At 40.9% G+C, this 22,381-nt stretch overlaps 1 protein-coding gene across 2 annotated transcripts in view; it reads right to left on the reverse strand.

Moving 5' to 3' along the window:
• Positions 1-3,439: 3,439 nt before the first annotated feature.
• Positions 3,440-22,381, reverse strand: part of NFATC1 (nuclear factor of activated T cells 1) — a 114,197-nt gene continuing 95,255 nt past the window's right edge. For both annotated transcript variants that reach the window (XM_053981299.1, XM_053981315.1), the window contains exon 10: positions 3,440-5,388. In XM_053981299.1, the coding sequence (XP_053837274.1) occupies positions 5,339-5,388 (50 nt within the window). In that variant the 3' untranslated portion in view covers positions 3,440-5,338. The remainder of the gene's footprint in view (positions 5,389-22,381) is intronic.

Raw genomic sequence — 22,381 nt, forward strand, 5'->3', positions numbered from 1 at the left:
TGTACATGTGACGCCTGTGCGGCTCTGCTTGGGTGGAGGGGGAGCCATTGTCTGGGAAAGCAGCCCATGCTGGAGATTTAAGGGGGAGAGAGTGGGAAAGAAGGTGCAGTCTGGATCAACCTGATCCAAATAATATATGGTTTGTGTTTTCTAAGTAGAAAATGAAGAAAAAAAGAACCCCAAAAAAGTAAGTAGAGCAAATGATTTCATGTTGGAGGAAATGTAATTTTTCCTATTAAAAACCAAAACAAACCAGACCAGGAAACTCCCAGATTTTACAGTTAAAAGATTTGTGACATGCACTGAAATATTTTCTGGCAAGGCCCAGAGGTCTCTCCTCCCTCCAGTACCATGAAGCTGGTGTTATTGGAATGTTCCCTGCCTGGATGGGAACACCATCACACTGAGTTTTGAGACCCCACACCATGTGTATTCTTGGAGGTTTTGCAGCTCTGACACCAGTACCCACTGCCAGTGTTTCCTTTGTTACTCTGGTCCCAAAAGCTCTCCATCAGCAGCACTGGAAACAGGATGGGTACAGGACCTGAGTGTGAAACTAATTCAGAAGAGGTGCTGGAAACTGACGCTGATGGCATCTTTGGAAACAAGCTGAAAAAAAAGGGATTTCCTAAATGACTGAAAATGAATTTGCCACATCCTCAAAGAGTGGCTTGTGGGTTATTTGTCCCTGAAAATAGCTAAGGAAGCACTACAGTCAGCGAATTTTCAGTTTAAATGACAGCTGCTAATGTGCCCATGAGTGATGGCAAGTTCCAGGTACACTAGCAGTTGTCTTAAATCCTGAAAACATAACTGTTTGAATTGTTAAGGCTCTACTAGTTTGCACAAGTTTTGGTCTCTTTGGCCAAAAAAAAGCTAGTTTTGGATTCAAGGACAACCTGAAATTAAAGCCAACAGTTTGAGAATCTGTAATTGATCTGCTCAGAACAAATTATTTGGATACCTAAAGAGAATTAAAACATTTTAATTTTTTTGAAAGAAGCACAAAGAAGAAAAATATTAACTTGTTGAGAAAGAGGAAAGTGTATGGGCAAACTAAAACAAGCAAGAGTTTGACCTCCATATTGGGCAACTGTGTGGAAAGGTGGAGAACAGATGACTCAGTTTAGTTTAATGAACAATCCAACTACTGCTTATGACATAAAATTAGACTCTATGTTTGAAAAAGAGCTACAGAAACTAAAATTATTTTATGCCATTGACCTTAACACTTCTCTGTAATGTACTTGACAAGAGGGATTTTGTTTTATTTTTACCGACACAAATTCAATAGATTTACAGTGATGAATTCAATAAAATTATACACATGGTGAAGGAAAGCTTAGCTTCAAGGCAGTAGAACTATGTCCAAGAAACTTAACTCCTCGAAATTTGCCATTTTCAGCTGGAAAGTCTCAAATGCATGACTCCAGCAAGGCTATTTAGTCAAACAGTAACAGATGGATGTGTGGGATTCACCTTCTGCTTTGGTTATGAATGAAAGTAGTCAGTTAGGAGTTTGCTGAAGGCTATTTTTCCTGGCGAAGTCTGGTCAAGATAAGGTTAATGTAGCCGTGCTTGGGTCTGCTATGCTTTGAGTGAAGGATGTGTGGAAATGGGAGGGAAAGGAAGCTCACAGGAAGCCAGGTAACACAATGACTGAAGTACGTTGCTTGAGTGAATTCAGTTTGTGACATTTTGCTGGGATACAAAATGTCATGGTCTCCAGGAGAATTTGTGACTGAGTTTTCAGTATTTTCCTTTTTCCAGGAACCTCACCAACAATACAGCTCATGCTGTCCATGAGGCATAAATATCACTATTTCCACCCTCCAGACTGGGAAGCAGAGAAAGAGTTTGACTAATCTCTGAAGAGCTGGGCCCTATCTGGGTTTTGATAGGTTTGGAGCATCTGCCTCTCTTTAAATGGCCAGGGGCTAGGTACCAGCCCCTGGGAAGCCAGGTGTGATGGACTAAGCAGGGAGTGACACTTCATATTTACAGGAAGAGAAACCCTAGGCAGAGAGAGGTCTTTCAACATGGACTTCAATGTTATTTGTGTCTCTTTCTCCTTGAGGAATTTTTAAATGGTTTTTAAGTGTTTATGTAAACTCAGACTACTGTGGTAGGCATGCTTGTATAATTTCCAACATGCCTTTGGTCCTGAAAAATTGAAGCAGCTCAGGTTTTCAGTATTTCATGGCCCATGATGTTGGTACATACAGAGGGCACCACCTGATGAGCTGACAGAAGCCCAGAGCTGTGTTCAGCCCAGTTTTGACTAAGCTGACACCCTCCTGTCACCCCTTTACCACTGGGGCAGAGCAGTGAGGAGGTTCAGGGAGTAGGACACATCATACAGAGCAGATCCATTGATCACATCATAGACAGCTGGTGGCCAGAGATTCCCCCCCTGCCAGCCCTGGCCAGCTCTTCTCTCTCAGGGCTACTAAAGCCCTTATCCTAACAAAAATGTCTCTTCTATCTACTCTACTGAAGGCCACAGATCCTAAGCCTACCCTTAGCAACCCACATGTTTCAGAAATAGTTCCAGGGAGGGTAAAAGAAACTGTTGTCCAAGAAATGCGTACAGATGCCAAGTACTTTGTTGCGTGATCAGTAAGGTAGCTTGTTTCACCACTTAAAATTCATCCAAAGGGCTCTTTTGAACAGTCAGAATCATCCATGGCAAAGGTATTTTTGAACATACCAACACTCCAAGTTCAGAGTGCTGTGGCTTTTTGGTTTTGCTTTGTTTTTAAAAAGGTTGATGAAAATAATTTTCCTAAACTGACAGCAACAACCATAACACATGTACAAAAACAAGATAGCAGTCTCATACAGGAAATATTTCTGCTTTGGTTTTTATTTTATGAATACATATACAATAGATGCATAATCTTCCATTATCCAGGCTTAAAAGTAACAGGTTGGGGTCTTTTTTTTTTCCCAAAATAGCTTAAAGAGGAAAATAAAACTCAGAATGAAGGAGCTGTGACATAGCCAAACCATACATTTGAAAACTTTGCTAAAATTACTGCTGAAATGTGCCTCTGTGTGTATGTGTGCATTGTTCTGCACAGTTAAAGCCTCACCCAAGATATTTAGTAAATGAATAAAAAAATGCTTTGGCATAATCAGAGATTCCTCCATGCACAGTTTATTGACATTTCTGAAATAATAAGAGAACAAAATCGGAGGACTATATCATATATAATTTCCTCTTATTGGGAGCAATGTCTTTAAATGCAATGGGGAAATGAAGAGGAGTCTGTTGACAAGAGACTTGGTTATATGGTGCAATGGTTATATTAGCAGGATGCAAGCAGCTTCATATAGAAGAGATGGAGAGATATATGTATATAATGTAAAAATGCTATTTTATATGAGAAAAGAAAGTTTTTCAAGATAACATAAAATAAACCACTCTAAGACTAGCTTCCAGCAAAAATATTTTGCTTTATTAGTTCTATTTTCTAGCTACAAGTCAAGCTAACATCTGTTGAGCTTTTTAACTTTTCATATGGCAGTCTATAAGAAACGTTTCATGCAACGTCTACAACGCTAAATACAGGGTAAATAATTGGGATTAAACACGTGAGGAATAACAGATTATTATAAGGACCAGTAACAACATATTATGTACATAGAGCCATATTATATTCTCATGTCTTCACAGTAATGTGCAAATGTGACAAATATGGCTTTCATTTTTTCTTTTCTAAAGAAAGTAAGACATCATTATACAGAAGAATGTTTTAAAACACTTAGTTGGATTTCACCATTTTGTGAAACCTGTTCAGTCTTCATTGCATCGGGGTTAAGGAGCCACCCCAGTTCGGGGGTGTAGTTCGGGTGTGTTTCCAGGAGGGGGCACAGATTCGTAAGGCACAATATTAATGTTAAACATTTTTAATTTAGTCATGCTATTTTATTTTAGTTTTGTTTTTATTTTTAAATTTTTTTTTGGTTATATGAAGTAATAGGTCTTTGCTAGTTATATAATAAGCGGTTGATTGTAAAAAATACAATGTTGAAGGCTACACTACATGCCTACCTGTAGCTCCAGGAACATTAGCTAATCTGAAAACACTTTATACAGCGCCGCATGTGAAACCAAGGTGGATTTTTGGTAACATCCTTTTCCATACACGTAACAGAGATTTATAAGGCTTCGGCGGAACAATAATATTATAACTGAACAAATATTTTACATTCTTCCATAATAGTATTTACAGTTACTATAACTCATATTCTGACATTTGGTAAATAACATGTATCTTGTATGCATCCTTCTTGCCTATCTAAAGTGCTTGCTTAACTGCATGAGGAAAGAAAATGCATATCTGCTTTAGGTGCAACAAACCCTCAAAAGAAGTAGCTGAAATATTTGCTGTGGATTTGAAATGCATTCTCAGAAATTGAAATTATTGCTAAATTCAGTGCCCTTACTAGGCAATCATCTATATTATTTGTCATATATAAATATATGCATATATACTAATATGTATGTACATGCATACACATTCATCTATCATGTAAAAGATAGATTTCAATTTTTTGTCCATCAACCTTTTTTGTTTTGTGCTATTCAATTCACTTGTGCTATGACAGAAGCTGGATCAAAATCAGAATCTTACTATGTTACTACTACCAACCCTATGATTCATTAGCACGTAATAAAGTCAATATGCAAAACGAAAGCTGAGATGATGATGAATCAGGAGGCTTTTGAAATGCACTGAGAATAAGGCAATAGGCTGTACATTACAGCAGAGGAAAAACTGAGGAAATTCTGGAATTCATAAACGTGTCTTACTTGAGTTGGGATTGCTCTCCCTACTCTGCTGCAGGGTCCTATGCTTTTTTCCAGTATCATTCTCCAGAATTCAAGCTCTAGAGTTTCTGCATCTACCAACACTTTTAATGGTAGCAAATTCAAAGCTTATTAAAAATGCCCTGATGCCACAACCTGGTAAAATAAGGCACTTCCAGGGCTGTATTCCAGCGGTGCCATGCCAAAAGGATCAGCAATGGGAAGAAGTGCTCAGATTTTGCTGAGTTTCCTAGTTTTGTCCCATGAAATGCGCCGTCTTGGAGTGTACTCCTTCTTCTCTCTTTTGAGATGATTTTATTTAAAAAAAGTTGTTTCATCAGTTGAAATTGAGGAGCAACTTCTTTGTAAGCAAGAGGTAAATCTTCAGTTCCTGACATTCATTAAGGTGGAAGATCAGAGTGGTACCAGGCAAGGTCTTCAGTTCATTCAGTATCTCCCAACTCGAGGTGATGTGCCAGCCAAGTCAAAAGTGTGTATTTCATACCAGGCCCACACTGAAAGCTATGAGTGGACGTTGGTACTGGACAGGTCATTCCTTATAATTTCATTTACTGCAAAGAAAGAAGACAAGAAAAGGAACCGATTAGCATCCTGCTGCTGCAGGCAGTTGTCCTCAGTCCACAACCCCCCTGAACTTGCACTCATTCCTTGACAGCTTCAGTACAGCTCTGAACAGTGAGTGTGACATCACCAGGTAGCTTGTACAGGCTGATCACAGTGCAAACCCAGCAGGATTAACCAAGGTTATTAACATGCCAAATACCATGTAAAACCAGGCATCACAAAACCAGCAGCATCCTGGATCCTTGATTGCATCATACTTAACATTTCAAATTGGTTACAGATAAAACATTTCATTTGCTCTAGAACTGCCTCAGAAATGCAAAGCCAGGAAGACTACAGGAAATCCTAGAATAACCTACTCCTTCCACAAAAAGAGCTGCTTGGAAAGTATGTTAGCCATGGTAGGTACTGGTGGCAGAAAGCTGCCAGTCACTGAATCTGGGTATGTGCAGCTGCGATGCCTAGATAGAATACAACTTCACATGATGATTTTTTCCACTGTGGGTTGATATTAGGGGAAAAAAAAAAATAAAAGAAGAGAGGAAACTGCTGCATGCTTGCCCATTCCCTGGAGCTGGTAACATGTTTCAATACATATCCTCCCATCATGGTGACCAATGCATATGGACATGCACTCTTTTCTTCTTATCCACACAAACAAATGAGAGGAACAAACAAGTTAAAAAACTCCCCTGGCAAGAGTCAGAGGAGACAATAAACAAGGTCTGCTATCTCAGCAACAGCCAGCCAGACTGCATCTCCACTGATAAAGAGTTGTTTTCTTTATTCACGAATCTTCTTTCTTTCTTTTTCTCCTCCCCTGAAGATCATCAAGCAATACAGTTTCCCACACTCCAATTATGTCCATGTGATTTTTGGCAGATGGACAGGAAATGACTGAACCTGGCAAAGGTCATCAACACAATATCCCTTTTATTTCCACTCCACCTCCCTACAGCAACTGGCACCACCTGATTTACATGGAGATAGACAAAATGCCATCAACAGGACTATCACTGCTTCTGAATTTCTCTAACATTGCCAGGACTGGAAAACACATGCCCACGTCATGGAAGCACCAGGGAAAAGCCTGCATTTGCCTTTCCTTGTGGGCTGCTAAGTAATCCAGATAACTTCATGTGTTTGCTGGAGAAGACCAAGCCTGTGTAAAACCAACTTCCTGAAGCAATTAGTTGGGTACGTTTGGTGTTGGTTTTTATGGCTAGTTTTTTTTTTTTTTTTTTTTTCCTGCAGACCTATTGCCCACTTAAAAATTGCAGCACACTAATCAGTCAGGATTTGTGTCACAGGTCCTGGCCACCAAAACCAATTCTACCAAAGGATACACACACCATACTTCAGAGTGGAAATATCACTTGCATTTGTAATTATCTACTTACAGCAGCAAACATAAGAAGTATGGAAATGAGCTGTGAAAAGACAAAGCAGTTCTTCCCCTTGAGAGTGCCATGGAGTTCATCTTTAAGATTACCAAAGAGCAAAAACAAATTCAAGCGTCAAGCCCTGCACTGAGGCAAAGACTGCTCTGCACGCATCCAAACCCAGCCAGAAGTGCCACCCCATTTACATCTGGCCAGACTCCAGAGAGCTTTAGGGACTGAGTCTCTGCCTTGAATGCAAACAGCATTCAACTTCTGTGGAATTCTGCCATGATGCTTTTGAAAAGATCGCTTCTGTGATAAACTTCTAAAGGCACTCTCAGGTCTGCAGCAAAATCACACAGCAATACCTTTGTGTTTTTTATGTTTTAATGAAAACAAACCCTCCAACCGGCCAGAGAGCATCATAGTTTTGCTAACTTTCCCTCAAAGCTTCTGTTAAATCAAATAAAATTAAGACACTAATCAGAACTATTCTCACTCTTTGTACAGTTATTTAGTGATTAGAAACATTAAATAATGAATCTTCACAGTGCTTCTGTAAAATGTGAACATAAAAACCTCACTGGTATTTCATGGGGACAGGGAGGTGGAAATGTGGAGGCCTTCCCCATCTCAATCAGGATTAGCACCAAGGCATCTCAAATCTCTTACTAATGCTGTAGCACTTGTTGAGTTACTGTTGCTTGATTATTTCAGTAAAACTTTCAAAAGCAACAGCCTCAGCCTGCCAGCTCACGCTTTCCCCAATTAAAGAATGCAGCAAAGGTATTTTGGAAGCAACTTGATGACATGAGCCAAAGGTCCAACTTCAAAACCAGCTTACACACTCAAGAGGCTGCCCCTTCCAGTCACTCAGGTACCTTCAGCTGATCCTCTGTCACTTGAGCGCTGTAGGACATGTCTCACTCCAGATATGACACAACTTCTCCTTTCAGCTGGGAGCCCACCTGCCTTGGCTCAGGCCATGAGACCACAGTGCTCCTTGAGTCACACTCTCTCAATCTCTCAGCAGCCAAATCAATTTGTCCCCAGCTGAAATCACTCATATTTTGTTACTGACTCACAGCAGTTTATTGCTTGTTTTTATTTTATATTACTTTCTTAAGAGAGGTTGACTTCTGCTACCTTGATGAGTAAGTCTGATGTCCTCATGCAACAACATCTGACAGCTGTCAACAACAGTCACTAGACAATGTCACCATGTTCTTAGGAGACAGCTGAACCTCAACCCAAGTGCATCCATTGCCACCAGACATCACAATCAAACAGGGCCAAAACCACCAAAAGGACACTCAACATCTCTCTCCTCCACAGTGGTCTGTGGACAGTGTGGCTCAGACACAGCTCTCTTTATTTCACTATCTCACTTGCTGTTTCACTTGCTGTTTGTAAAGACCCACTGCAGTGTCAAAAATGCAAAATATTCCCAACAATGCAGTGGAAAAAAACCTGCAGAGAAGGACAAGGGTGCATGCAAAAGGCCCAGGTGGGGGAATATGTGGCAACACAGCTGACCTTGCACCAGCAGACAGCTAGCAAAGATGAAAGGGGAAGTGTGATTTGAGCGGGCTTTCCCTCACTGCCCACCCAGACACCTGAGGCTGCAAGGAAAACCCTCTGGTGGGTGGAAATGGGGGAAAACCAGGAGGCAAGCCCATGTGAAGTGTGCTGGTTGATGCTTGCTGGGTTTGCTAGAAGGATGCTCCCCACTACCCCCAACTGCATGGTCCAGCATTCCCATGAGGACTCTCCACATTTTTTGTTTTTGATTTCTGGAAAATTTACTTCCTTTTAATACTCCAAAACATGTTAACATTTCTGTTGTATGCTAGGAAATATTTTATTTTGCATCAAATGGGATGTCTTGGAATGTTTTGTTTGACCCCAAACTAATTTTTCTTTCGTTTGGCAAGAAAACATCAATATTCTTGTTGTAGGCTGACCCAAGACTGTCCTTCCCAACAGCAAATCAAACCTCTGCTACTGAAGTATGGTTCTGCTGAAGCATTTTGTGTGCCCATCCACACCAGTGTTACAACTCCACTACTGTCAGTTCTTTGGGAAAGAGCATAAGATCCAGCACACCTCAGTGGTGCTGTCTGTAGTTTACCTTTGCTCTGTTGGAGGACTTTGTGAGCCAGAGATCTGCATCCTTGCTTCTAGTAGACTTTGGTGAACTTTCTTCCATTAAGTTTTCTAGCAACCTTCTGAACTTGTTCTGGCCTTCAGAACTATAGCAATGGTTCCGCAGTGCACATATGTGAGGGTGGAAAAAGTTTTTTTTTTTTTCTGTTTTAAATTTGTTTCTTGTAAATTTAATTTATGTTTCAAGTAAATGAGCTGACTGTACCCTGTTCACTATCTCCTCTGACATCTATCCCTTTGGTATCCTCAGAGCTCCACTTGGTCCTGTAAGACCACTGCAGAACTTCCCAGAGAGGCAAGATCTGATCATACAGATAAAGTAATTGACACTTTTCTCTTGGCTCTCACATTTGTAACAATATATATATATATATATATATTATATAGTTAAGGAGAATCAGCTAGTTGCAGTCTTGAATGTTCAAGTTTTGACTTATAAACCCGCTACTATTACAAGAGGATTGTGCATGCTCCACAGAACAGCATTATTCAGTGCAAGCAGTATTTTGGCCCAGGTTTGAGTTTCATTCCTAAAGCAAATGCTAGTCTTTGATTCCCCAGCTGCTTGGATACACGTCCTTTCATGTCTGCAGTACCATTTCAGGAGTAGCTGGGTTTTGAATAAGCACAACATTCTTCAAAGAAAAGTTGCAATGGCTTTACACTAATTCTCAAAACAACATAACCTGAGTACTAACAAAGACCTGTTTTATAACCAGGACAGAGGAGATCCAAATGATTACCCAGCTTGTTGCAGGCCCTACATACAGCTTAGCAGCGGATCTGGGATAGCATGTGAGATGTTTAATCTTCAGTGCCTAGAGTAGCACAACACTTCCCTTAAAGCACCAGGTTGATCCCTATCAGATCAAAGAGCTGAGTACTATGATTTACAGTGCCTTTGTCATCAGATTTTTTTTCACTGTTTTTCTGCTGGCTTTGGGGGGGGGAGGCCACTGTCACTTTCATAGTTAACACCTACAGTTCCCCACAATGCCTTCTCTCAACTGATATTTTCCATTGTCATGTTCAGCTTTTCCACTAACAGAAAAGTAAAAAAATAATAACGCTGAGAAATGCAGGTAACACGTGACCTCTCTACCTGTCAAGGCTTCTGAAAGAGGAACCTTTCCTTTGCTAAACAGCAGATGCCACAGCAGCAGGATGTGGTGAGCTGTTACCCCACATTTTAGTTTAATAAGGAGATTTTTTCCTCTTATATTTAATTTTGCTTTGAAATGCCCTTGCGATGGAAATTTCTGCTTTACTAATTAGCAAAATCAGTGTCGTACTGATGCACCAGTTTGGGCTCCTGCATGGAACAGGACAACCAGATATATCTGTACAAACGTGGGTTCCATATATAGATGTGAACTTCATAGGAAATGTAGTATTTTTAACATTTGGTGGCTGTACATGGATTCCATCAACTGGCAAGACTTTAAATTTCTGCAGATTTCTGCTTTCCTTGCATCTGACTACTATTGTGGATAACAATGCGGCCTTCTGTTTTAATAAAATGCCTGTTCTTCTGAGACAAAGTTCTGCCTTCCAGCTCAGACACTGATCCTGCTCAGAGCAAAGAAGTTGCAAGGTCAGTGGTGCAGGGAGTTGAGAGAGGGTACATGCACAGGGTTTCCCCAACTGGGGAGCTTTTTGCAGATACAAATAAGAGAGTTTGGAAGACTTCATACTCCTAAAGGTGAATGTCTCCCAAGAGTCTGAAAAAAATCAGAAGTGAGCTGAGAGCCATGGTCAAACTCACAATTACAAAGAGCTGAGTCTACAGTTTTGTAGGTGAATGGTAACAGTTTGAAAACATCCCATTCCTTTTCACATTGCAAGCAGCAACATTAAATCTCCAGTTTCTGGCTAGGTGAAGTTGCTGTCTTGTCACACATGTGGAATTCAAAGACCAGTGTTCCCATGATTTCAATCCATGTCAGCAGGAGCCCAGAAAGGCTTGCACAAGGAGATTGAGTAACTGAACTCTAGGTTGTATTTACTGTTGTGCCCCTTTATGATGCACTCTTCCACAAGGGCACTTTGTGGCTCTTCACTTCAAATCTTTTTTTAATACACAGAGAGGTGAGATAAGAGTTTAGGCAAAAGGACACTCAGAGGTTTTCCACTGAGCTGACATCTTGTGATTCACATGCCCCTGTTGCCCTCTAAATAGCAATGGCATCAACTCAGCTTCTTCAGGATGGTTTTTGGTTTCCTTTTCAATAGAAAGTGCCACATGGCATATCCCAAGACATCCAGGCATGCAGGGTCACATAAAGTTTCTATTCACAGCTGACTAGCCAACCTTTGCTTGTTACTTCATGTCCACCTGTGTCTGTTGGGGACCACTGCCTCTAACATGGAGCAGAACTGAAGACAAGAGGCTGAGATGTCATAAACGCTCTCTTGATGAAAATGAACAAACGCAGCCTGCTCTGACTGGTTCACATGGCATGGAAAACGCAAGTAATACCAGCTGCACCTTTCAAGCTATGTGTGTGGAAAACCTGTGGTAAATCACACTCCAATTCTGCCATGTCCAATGGCATGTACAATAACACCTCATCTTTCAGATGGGTGTAGCTGCCCAAGCAGTACGATGCCATGACTGGAGACCTTATTTGGATAGTGTTTGACACTGATCAGACTGCACAGCTTCTGTGTCATAGCCTCCAGAAGGTCTGTGGAAGGTCTGAGCAACCTCCAGAAATAAGTAGCAGTCCTGAAAGAAAAACTGCTTTGGTTTGCCTCTTTGTTTTTGCCTCCTGGCAGAGCTCATTAGCTCAGGTCAAGCTTTACATAGGTACAATTACAGCAACACCCAGGTCAGGGATCTCTCCACACAGCTCATTACACAGTGGGGATGTACCCACAAGTGCTCTGAATTTCTGCTGTCACTATTCAGCACACAAAGAGAGCTGGGGACACATAGCTCTGGAGTGACTGTGAGTTTGACACTGACACCACGCTACCTGCAGTAATGCTTTGTAGTATGATGTTCACTTTGCTGCCTATAATTATTGCCCTCAGATTTTTTCCACCAGCAGTGATGCCATATCTTGCTCCATCAGGCTTCTGTGCTCTTATATACGCCCTTCTTTTAGATGAAATGCCACATATTAGAATCACTGAAGAGGAATTCAAAGTTGCAAATGAATGCAGAGGAAGCCGAAATACAGGAGGAAAGTTTTTTTTATTTCCTTATCTTTATGTAGAGATTTTCTTTTAAGAGAAAAATGGCTAAATATAGATGCATATACAGTGACTATAAAAATTACGATCCTAGTATAAACCATCCCATGACTAAAATGCTACAGTTTTTATCAGGGTACCTACTTCCTCACTATTAATAAGCATCACTACTTTTTGACATATGAAAGCTGCAGAAAACACCATAGAATTGGTACTCAAATCCCAGAAAAAAAATAGATTTTTCTTACATAAAGTCTTTTTTCAAAGCTAGTAAGCATTGTCCTGTGAGTGAGGCAAAACATCAGAAAAGAGTGATATAAATTCCTGAGGTGCTAGACTGTAATGCAAAACTATAGATCACATGAAAGCTTACTGAACTAAAAACCAAACAAAACAAGTCTTGTGAAGCAGTGGAAAATATAATTTCACACGTTCCACAAAGAAGTCAGATCTTGTATTACCTCAGGTGTCCTGGATGTGTTTAAACCTTAAACTTATTTTTATCCGTTTAATCATAATGAGCCACTACCACAGGGCATGCTATTTTTGAAGACAGAGAATAGGACAGTGGAGCATGCTATTTTTGAAGACAGAGAATAGGACAGTGGAGCAAGTGAGTGACAACAAGTAGCAGGTTTGAATAAAACATGATCCTCCCATAAGAACGTCAGCTTGGCACGATGGAAGGCATTGTTGTGCATGACAGCCATTACCACAGAGTCATTTTCCTACCTGCTTTACCCTCTGCCTTATTTAGTTAACCAACTCCAAGTCTTGCGGGGAGGCTGCACTGTGGAGGGCTAATGGGAAAGGTTCCTTGTAGTATGATGACAGCACTGTGCAGCTGCAATTTAACTGGGACTCTTGAATAGGTGCCCAGACTAAATGAGTCCCATCCTATCGCACCAAAATTTCTGGGTTTCAACTTTTCCCTCCCATATGCAGCCCTGGAAACGCCCTGCATCTCTTGCTCTGCAAACACTTAGGGATGAATTCCTCGGCTGCTGGAAATTAGCTTAAGGATCAGCAGAGCTGCAGTGATTTCCAACATACTGGAGTCTAAACTTTAGCTTGTTTTTACTCTTAGTCTGAGGATGGCTGCACTCAAAATGATTTGTCCTTTTTACCAAAGAATCAGAGACTCAAGAGGAATTTCAGGTAGCCCTCACTGAGGCCAATCTTGCCTGGAGAGGTGGGATTTGGGCTGTGTGGAGGCTGCAGGATCTGCCCCAGTACGATGCAAGCCTCATCTAAAACACACATACGCACACATGTGAGGGTAAGGCTGGGCAATGAACAAATAAACCACATTTTAACCAAAATGATGTGTTTACGTTCCTAAGAGCATCTGTAAGGGAAACAAAACAGACATATTTTATGTTTTACACAAAATTTCCACACGACAGATAAACTACGCAAATGTTACCTAAGGCAGCCAAAACCTGAGGTCAGCGCTGCTGGAAGCTTTGCGGGTACCACTCCGGAAGGAGTAAGGAAGACCATGCACCCCTTTGCCATAGACAACAGGAATTTGCCCCTGTCATGAGCAATACAGTAATGCAAATTGATCTTGGTGAAGAGTTCTCCTTTTCAATCTGGTGCCCAACACTGAAACAGTACTGTCAGATCCTGGCATTCAGAACTCATGATTCGTGCCCTGAAGCATGACAAGACTGGATTCAAAATCAAAACAAATTTTAAGCAATTCTGCATTTGCCTATTTTTCTAGCCTCCAGACTAGACAATGCCTCTGGCATTGTTAAATCCTGAATGTCACCAAAATGAAGCTTCCTTTTTTTTGTCTTTTTACTGTCATTTTCCTGATCCCATCTGCCAAGGTTTGCCGTACCTCACAACTAGTTGTCAACTAAAGCATAGATAACACTTGTGACATGAGGCTCTCAAAGCATCCTATGGTTAGAAAAGCAAGGTTAAAGCCCACCTGATGACCCCAAGGACTGGCAGATTCCAAGATTCACCAGCTGTGAATGGAAAAGGGGGAGTGGGACTGGACCGTGTCACAAAGCTCTGGGCCTGATGATGAAGGCTGTGACTTGGAGATTTCATGCCCTGCCAAAGGAGCATCCCATGTGCAGGCATCCACAGCTTTTCTGTGGGCAGCTGACACCAGCCTTTCAGACCTCACATGGCCATCAGGCCAGACCTTTCTACATAACACAAGAAAGGGCTTTTCTCAGCATGCTGGAAAAGTGATAGATTAGCTTTGGGAAAAAAAAATATAATTCTGGGGATACAGGAGGGAAAATAGGGAGCAAGAAAAGGTCCATAATCTCTATGGCTTACTGATTTCAGAGTTTAAAAAAAGCCTAATAAAACTGAATTTCTCTATCAATTATACAATTATTAGTCTTTTTAGAAGCTTTTCCAACATTGCACATAATGAGCAATTCATCAAAGCATACTAGGTGCCACAGAAGTTGCATTCAATATAAAGGGGTCATTAAGTTTCTTGTAATTGCACATTACTGAAGCTTTCATTAGTTCTAAATCAAATCAACGGGATGTGCATGTATGCTCTTTATGTCATAATAGTGTGGCCCATAGTGATCCTCAGAAATCCTCCAAAATGAGCCACCTTGCACTGCTGTTCATAAAAAAACCAGCTTGTGTGCAGCTGGGCATATCACGTAAAGCAAAGAAACAATAAATGGAAGCAAGAAAGAAACACCTTAGGTCACACAGCAGTATTTGCTGAATGCCCTTTTCTTTCCATGGGTAGAGAATGGCCAAGAGACTTCACTCTTCTTCTACTCAACCAGCCTTAAAGTCTGATGGACTTGAGCAGGAGTAACATGGTCTCAAGAATGGAAGCTTCTTGGAGATAGGTTAAAAAAAGGTCTATATGATTTTTTTCTGAGCAAGAAGTGTTTGGTTGTCTTTTTTTTATTTTCTGTTTTTTGTTTTAATGGACGCAGCTTGCCCTATTATCATCACCACCTCGTACCTTTATAACCCTTTTCATCAGTGAAGTGCATGCCAAACAGAAAAGATCAGTGCAATTACTCACATCACCCAGCAAAGTGGGCACCTAGGCAGGGACAACAGGAGAATGCCACTGTGTAGACCATACACAATGTGCCTATGGCACAGTGGGTGGCCACTGCTGGAACACATCTGTGCCTTGCCCGTGTGAAGGCTGAATCTTGTCTGGTAACCCCTAATCCACAGGGGGTTTGCTCAGATAAAATGTGAAGATGGCAGATAAAATGTGAAGTGACATGAAGTGACTCAGTGAGTGGCTACATGTTGCTGAATGGAAGAGAAAGGCTGGGTGGGGCTAATAAAATTATGTGTTTGATAAGGGAAAAGAAATCCACCTCTGAGCCTGCTGGGACTAGACTGGGAAAGGTCACGCTAGCTGGGGGAAATCCTTAGGTGGTGGAACACAGCTGCTAATCTTCAGCAGTGGGCAAGAACCTGGGCTGGCTCTGGGAATCTGAACTGGTGGCTGCGAAGAGATAGCAAAAAAAAATGGCTGCAAAAAAAAGCTGTCACGCAATAAATTTGCTTTTGGCATGATGGCCTGGTCACCATCATAATGTGAGCTGTAAGTAATGCCACAGGATTTCATTTCAACCACACCAGCATCTGTTGCTGGAGAACACTGCAGTTCAAAGAGAAGTATATGTCCTCTTCCTCATGGCTCCTTGGACAAGAGCACTGGCAGTGCTTAATGACACTCATGCATTGGCTTTGTACCACCTTAACTAGGGACAGACCTTTTCATAACAAAACCCCTATCCAGCTTGGCTGGGAAGCTTTGATCCAAAGGCTGATTTCAGTGGATTCGCACTGGAGACATACCAGTGCAGCTTGGGCCATGATGTAGAAACTCCTAGGGTGTTGGTGAATGTTGTCTTCAGTGAGGAGACATGGCTGTGAAAACTGCACCCAGACTGTTCCTGGATTCCAGTACTCCTTGGATGCTAAAACCACCTACAGCAAGCATCTCAGATTATAGCAGCTGGAAGAATACTCTTATTCGTATGTGGTCCCAGTGTGACAGAGCTGCAAACATGACAAAATGTCTTTTCCTCTTTTCTCCTCTCCCACATGCTGTGCCTAGCTGCAGAATGGCTCAAGCTCTGGCTGGAATGACAGAGCAATGTCAACAGTAAAATCACCACATGCAGTTGCAAGAATTCAGTAAGAATCACAGCTGGGCTCCCAGGGAAGACAAAACCTTCCTCCTTGCAGTTCAGTGATTGACACAAGAACCCTGCTGATGCTCAGTGCTCCCTACCAGAGAGGAAATTTATTCTGCCCCAAGAATGAAGCACTGTAAATCTGCAGCCAGCACTAGAGAACTAGGGAAAAGGCAGGTGTACAACACTCATCTCTCAAACACACTTAAGGACCTGAAATTTTACTCAAAAAGGTTGCATTACACTTTTCAAACAACCACTTGCAATGTGCAACAGGCTTCTTTTCTGCCTCTTTTTGAGCACCTGGACTTCAAAACCCTTGCTTCTCAATAGCTGAGCAATGACAGGGTGCTTCCATGGCTCAGGCTGCAATCTCACAGCACATCCAAACTCCAGCAGGAGTTGGCCTGCACTTTTGAGAGGTGCTCCAGGCAACAAAATGAGTGGAAGAACTTTAACAGTAATTCAAGAGGAGCTTTAAAAATTTAATAATGCTTCAATGAAGAAACTGGCTGCTTTCATGAGTTCAGTTAGGTCAAATCAGCTAATTCAGAGCAGGAGGTAAATGCATGGAGACTAACACAGCAGCTTTGGAAAATCCACACAACTACACATTGCTTGAAGGGGCAGGCAGGTCCTTGCTCCCTGGGGAGCTCAGCCAGGACATGCAGACCACAGGACCTAGCTGTGGGCATACAGATGTGCAACATCTGGCTCTCTCTTCAGAAGCAACCCAGCAAGGGACAAGTCTTGCTGAAGACTCTGTGAACCAAGCACTTTTTAGTCTGGAGATTTGGGGACATCAAGGACATTCTACCAATGAGATAAAAGAAAAAAGTGCAACAAAGGTTTTGATGAAAGGCTGCACAAATTGATTGTTGTTTGCTCCACATAACAGCCTTTCTGGTGCACCACACCTTTTGTAAAACATCGTTCCATGAAACAAATTATTATCTTCAGTAGCTTCCATCAACACACATTTCTGAAATATTTTCATTCCAAACTGTTTTGAGGGGAAACATTAAAAAGAATGGAAACCTGGCAATTAATCAGATGGAAACCTTTGTTTCCATTTTACAGAATAAGAAAAAAAGAAGAGAGAATTATAAAAAGAATACCCAACACTAACTGCTAAGTAGGGAAATGGAAGATAAGCAGAGGCCAGGGACTCGGACCAGCAGACTGGTGTGCTGCATGCATTTACCTGCGCTCTGATGTGGTTCTAAATGGTGGGTCAGATCTGTGTTTGCTGTTCTCGTTCAAACCCACATAAATACCGAATTTGAAACTGTGTTTTGACAGATGAAAATTCTATTTCCTTAAAAACTCACAAAATAAAAACCTTGAAATTTTTTTTTCAAAGCATGGACAAAAGGCTCTCCTGGTTAAGACACAGAGCAAATATTTACAGGTGCTGGGGAGACACCATTTCCTCCCTTTAGGCTTCAATCTGGTGTCTGCCACATGATTTTATCCATTCAATGAATTTTTTTTCCAGACATCTGCCAAGAGGAAATAACTTTGCTGTATTGAGAGTCTGGGAATCCTAGAAAACAATCTTAAATCCATAAAATAATTGAAGTGCAGTTTTACTGAGCTGTTCAGTTCGATTCTGATTTTTACTACAATGTCAACAGGAGTTTAATTTGTTTTTAAGTTTAGGTTCTTAAATCTGAGTGATATACGGTAGTTTACAGCTTGCTGGCAACAGCTACTGTGGAAAAGAAAAATGGAAAGTGCATATAAAGGCGGTTCTAACTTTGACATTGTGAAAGTAGGGAGCAGTGCCAAGAGCAGCAAACAGCATGGCTTTCCCAATCCTGGCTGGCTTTAGGGACTGCTTGCTATTGACATCAGTCACTATGGGATACATTTCCCTGTTCTAACAAATTTCATCTGGAGCCTGTAATTAAAAAAGAAATGTCTCAAAGTGTAATTTCTTTCCCTAAAACATTCACAGATGTTAACTAGATTGCTAATAGTGTGAGATGTCTGTGGGTGGACATCTTCCTCCTTATCTGCTGTGTCAAAAGGGACAATTTATTTATTAAAACTAGTCCTAAAGGTAGTAATTTTTCTGCATGCATCTTTGTGTATGGGGGCGGTGGTGTCTTCTTCCCTAAAATGCTTGCCGAATTAATGATTTGGATGTGCTTTTCTGTATAGTTTTTTTCTTTTCTTTCCTTTCCTTTCAGAAGTTATCTCCACAGTCGGCCTGATTTAAAAGGTACTCAGAATGTCTAAAAACGTCTTTGCGGAGCCGATTAGGAAGTATCCTGTCTGAGCTGTAAAATTATAATAAAAATAAAATAGTTGTAATAATAATAATAATAATAATAATAATAATAATAATAATAGTGACGTAAGTTTCCTGCCCCAGTGACTTTCCACCAGTGTCTTTGGCTGGCGCCCCTTGGTAAGTGCTGCTAAAAGCATTTACAGGAGCTGCCGGAGAGCCAGGGAAGCTGATCTGCTTCAGGCACACACCGGACATGCAAGGGGAAGAACATGAAAAAGGGATGAGAAACACGTGTCCCTGGGGAAGCAAGAAGGGGTTTTCTTGGCTCTTGGAGAGGGTGGCAGCCCCAGCTCTGCTATGGAATGCTGCTCCCAGCCAAGCACTCCCCATCCCACATGGCCTTGTAGAGTATCCCACCGGTACCCCGCAGGAGGTGATGGCTGAAACTCTCCTTCCTAACACATGCAGCCCAGACGCAGTTGTCTGCTTGGGCCTTTCTCTCTGCCAACTTCCCCCCCTCTCGCTTTTCATTTTCTTTTTTCAACCAGCTCTGATTGGAGCCAGAGCCTGGGGTAAATCAGAGGAATTTCTAGATTTTTCTGTGTGCTCTGAGCTCTTGCTGTTTTCTGATACCTACTTCCTGCCATATCTAAAATAACAGCAGCTGCAGGGGCCTGATAGAGAAGAGCTCCAGGAGAGAAATTCTCACAAAAGGGGTGGGAACGAAAAAAAAAAAAAAAAAAAAAAAAAAAAAAGACTTATTAGGGAGACGATAACACTGACAGCCAGCATCAGATTAATTGTTGGAGTTGATAGCACCATGGGCTGTGGATGTTGTTGTCAGACGCAAACAAATCCTGTAAAATGGCCATGGGAATGATAAGTCTCTGTGTTTGCTGGGATAACAGAGGTAGCTTTACAGCACTTGTCCTATTGTATGGAGTAAAATTGTATGGAGTAAAATGTCTCGATTAACTAACGTCTCTTAGGGCCAGATAAGCGAGGATGAATGTCCTGCCTTAGAAGCTTTCATGCTTTCTCTTTGGTGTGGCTATCTATGGAGACTTGCAACAGAAATCTTTGTACACATACAGAAGGCCCCCTCTTTAGAGAAAAACATCAGAGAAAATGGAAAATTGTTGAAATTACATTGTTTTCCATGGAGAACACATAGTGCAGTGTAGTCATTGTCTCATTACAGACCACATGAATGAGTACAGCCACTCAAGATACTTCCAAAAAGGGACCTTATATATTTGTATGAGACCTACTCAAGGAGAAGAATGTCTCTGTCCTACTGGCATAAAGGGTGACAGAAACAGACATGGCGCACTCATACAAAATATACTTATGCACCATTCAGTGTGCAAGAACACACTGAGATCTCCTTGAGATCCCTTGCAACTAACGCAAACATTGCTTTAAATATTAGCACATCCAAAGAACCAAAGTGAGTGTGCTTGAAGCACTGCCAATCAGTGAAATACAGGCAGCATTTCAGGTTATTGTATCTACCACTCAACTTAACATATTAATGTAATTCTACATTTACTCTGAGAGCTATAACTTGTGTCTGTATCAAGTTTTGGGTCCTGAAATTTTCACCCAATATTAGAGATTTTCATGCATTTTCAACACAGGAGTTTTTAAAAGAGTATTAAGTGAAGGTTATCGTGATTGTGAATTGGAGCCTGATCCAAAGAGTGCAGGAGACAAATGAAGAATTCCTATTCGCTTCAATGAGCTTTGCATAAAGTTCTTATTAAACAGACAGACATCTGCAAAGGTAGTCTGCAAATACGCAATGTACTGGTCTGATGGCTTGGCAGGAAAAAATTACCAGTCACTGTATTGTAAACACTCTATTTTGTTTATTATTCCCAAAAGATAATTTGAAATGTTTTAATGTTGATATGCAAAAGCGGCAGGTAGGTGTGTTCTCTTATTTTGCCTGAATTTTGAAGCATGCAAAACTTCCCTGAGGTCAGCAGACTTCTGATTTCCACCACTCAAACAGTGTGTGTTTACTTCAGTGCGTTGTTTTAGAGCATATGCACGTGGGTAAAGTGTGATCCTAAAGCCCTAACCACTTTCTCGGGAATAGTGGAAAACCATGCACAGGGTTTTAGTAGCAGCATGGAGTTTTTATTTTCTAGATTTTAAGCCATTTCTCTAGAACTAAAAAACTTTGCTTCACTTGAGTACACAGCACAGCTGCCAATTTTTAGTTGTTAAAATAAGATCATGTTAAGGTACTTGGTTCTTCCCATCCTCAAAAGAAGCTCCTTAAGATATGAACCATATTTGGTTCATAATCAGGTAATTAAACAAACTGGCCAAGTTTAGACAGACTAGACAATATTCTGGCAAAAAATCATGAAACTGAAACTAGCTAAACCATTTTTTAAAAGTTACTCTTGACAATACAAAGAGAGTGAATTTGTATTCCTGTAGAAGTAGAAGTAGTTAGAAAATATGAGGCATTGTCTAATCCTGTTTTAAGCATTGTTATGGCTGTGCTGCATTACGTATGCTTACAGAGCAGTTCATTTACAGTAAACTGAGTAAGGAATTTGGGAGTAGGATTAACAAGCTTTCCTTTCACACTAGACTAGATCAGATCACAGTAGGAGATCAATCTGCAAAAATTCCCAAATTTTCTTCAAGAAAAGCGAGCACAGTGAAGGTCAGAGACAGTCTAAAGAGCAGCATGGCGATTATTTACTGACATGAGACTGGAAAAAACATCACATGGAGCACATCTTGGACTTTAGGTACATAGGAAAGAATGGTTCATTTTATGCCGCTAATCATAGCCAAGGATTAAGATATTTTGGAAAAGCCCTATTATTTCTCATTCTGCAAACCGAGATTTTATTACTGGTAAATCATGAAGTTTATTAAGACCATTCATACAAATTAATTTCCTTTCCTGATTTCCATTGGCATGTGAGACACAGATACACAACAGAAATAAAAATTTGCAAAGGAAAAGAGAAAGATACACAGAAACATCTGTTAGTACTTAAAAGCAAGGTAATCTCAAGTAAGGATGTAGCTAGAAGAATCGTCCCTGCAGCTAGTACACTCATTCTTAAATAAATTGGTTTTGGGTCTGAACAGGTAAAAATCAGTGCAGCTGCACTACAATTAGATGGATCTATGCTGAGTTACTCCAGTTGCCTCTATCAAAAATACTCAATGGTAAGTTCTCCCATTCATAAGATTTTCATTTTGCAGCAATGTAAAATCTAGACGTCTTTTCCATATTTTGAGAAAGATTCCCACCAACACAGAGAAGAATTCTTACAATCATTTTAATGTCACAAGATGTGGGGTTTTCCCCCTTCAGTGGTGCTTCCCCCCAATGAAAGTTTTTCATATGAAATGTAAATCCGTCTTCAGACAACTTTCTGAACACAAATATTTTTCCAAAAATAGGCACAGTGAGGTGGTGGCCACATCCCTCAGGGGATCATGCACGACAGAAAGCATGATACAGCCTCATCTGGCGTCACAAGCATCTGCCAGCTCCTCCCTGAAGCAGGCTCTTAACTTACAGCAGAGAAATTGCATTGGTTGCTGCAGAAATTTAGATTTTATTATCAGAGAAACCATAAAAATAGCCCTGAAACATCAGGTATACATCTAGCTGACCTCTGGCTGGCTGACCAAACGTTTTTAGAGTCACAGCTCACACCATGAGATGTAGCCAGCCCTGTATCTTATCCTCTTCCTCACAAAAATAAATGACAGTAGGTTTGCTGCAAATTTCAAAAGCAGATTTTTTTTCCCTGAATATTCATCTAACAAACAAAGAAAAGGTCCA

The sequence above is a fragment of the Vidua macroura genome, chromosome 1 (genome assembly GCF_024509145.1).
Source record: "Vidua macroura isolate BioBank_ID:100142 chromosome 1, ASM2450914v1, whole genome shotgun sequence".
Classification (NCBI taxonomy): Eukaryota; Metazoa; Chordata; class Aves; order Passeriformes; family Viduidae; genus Vidua; species Vidua macroura.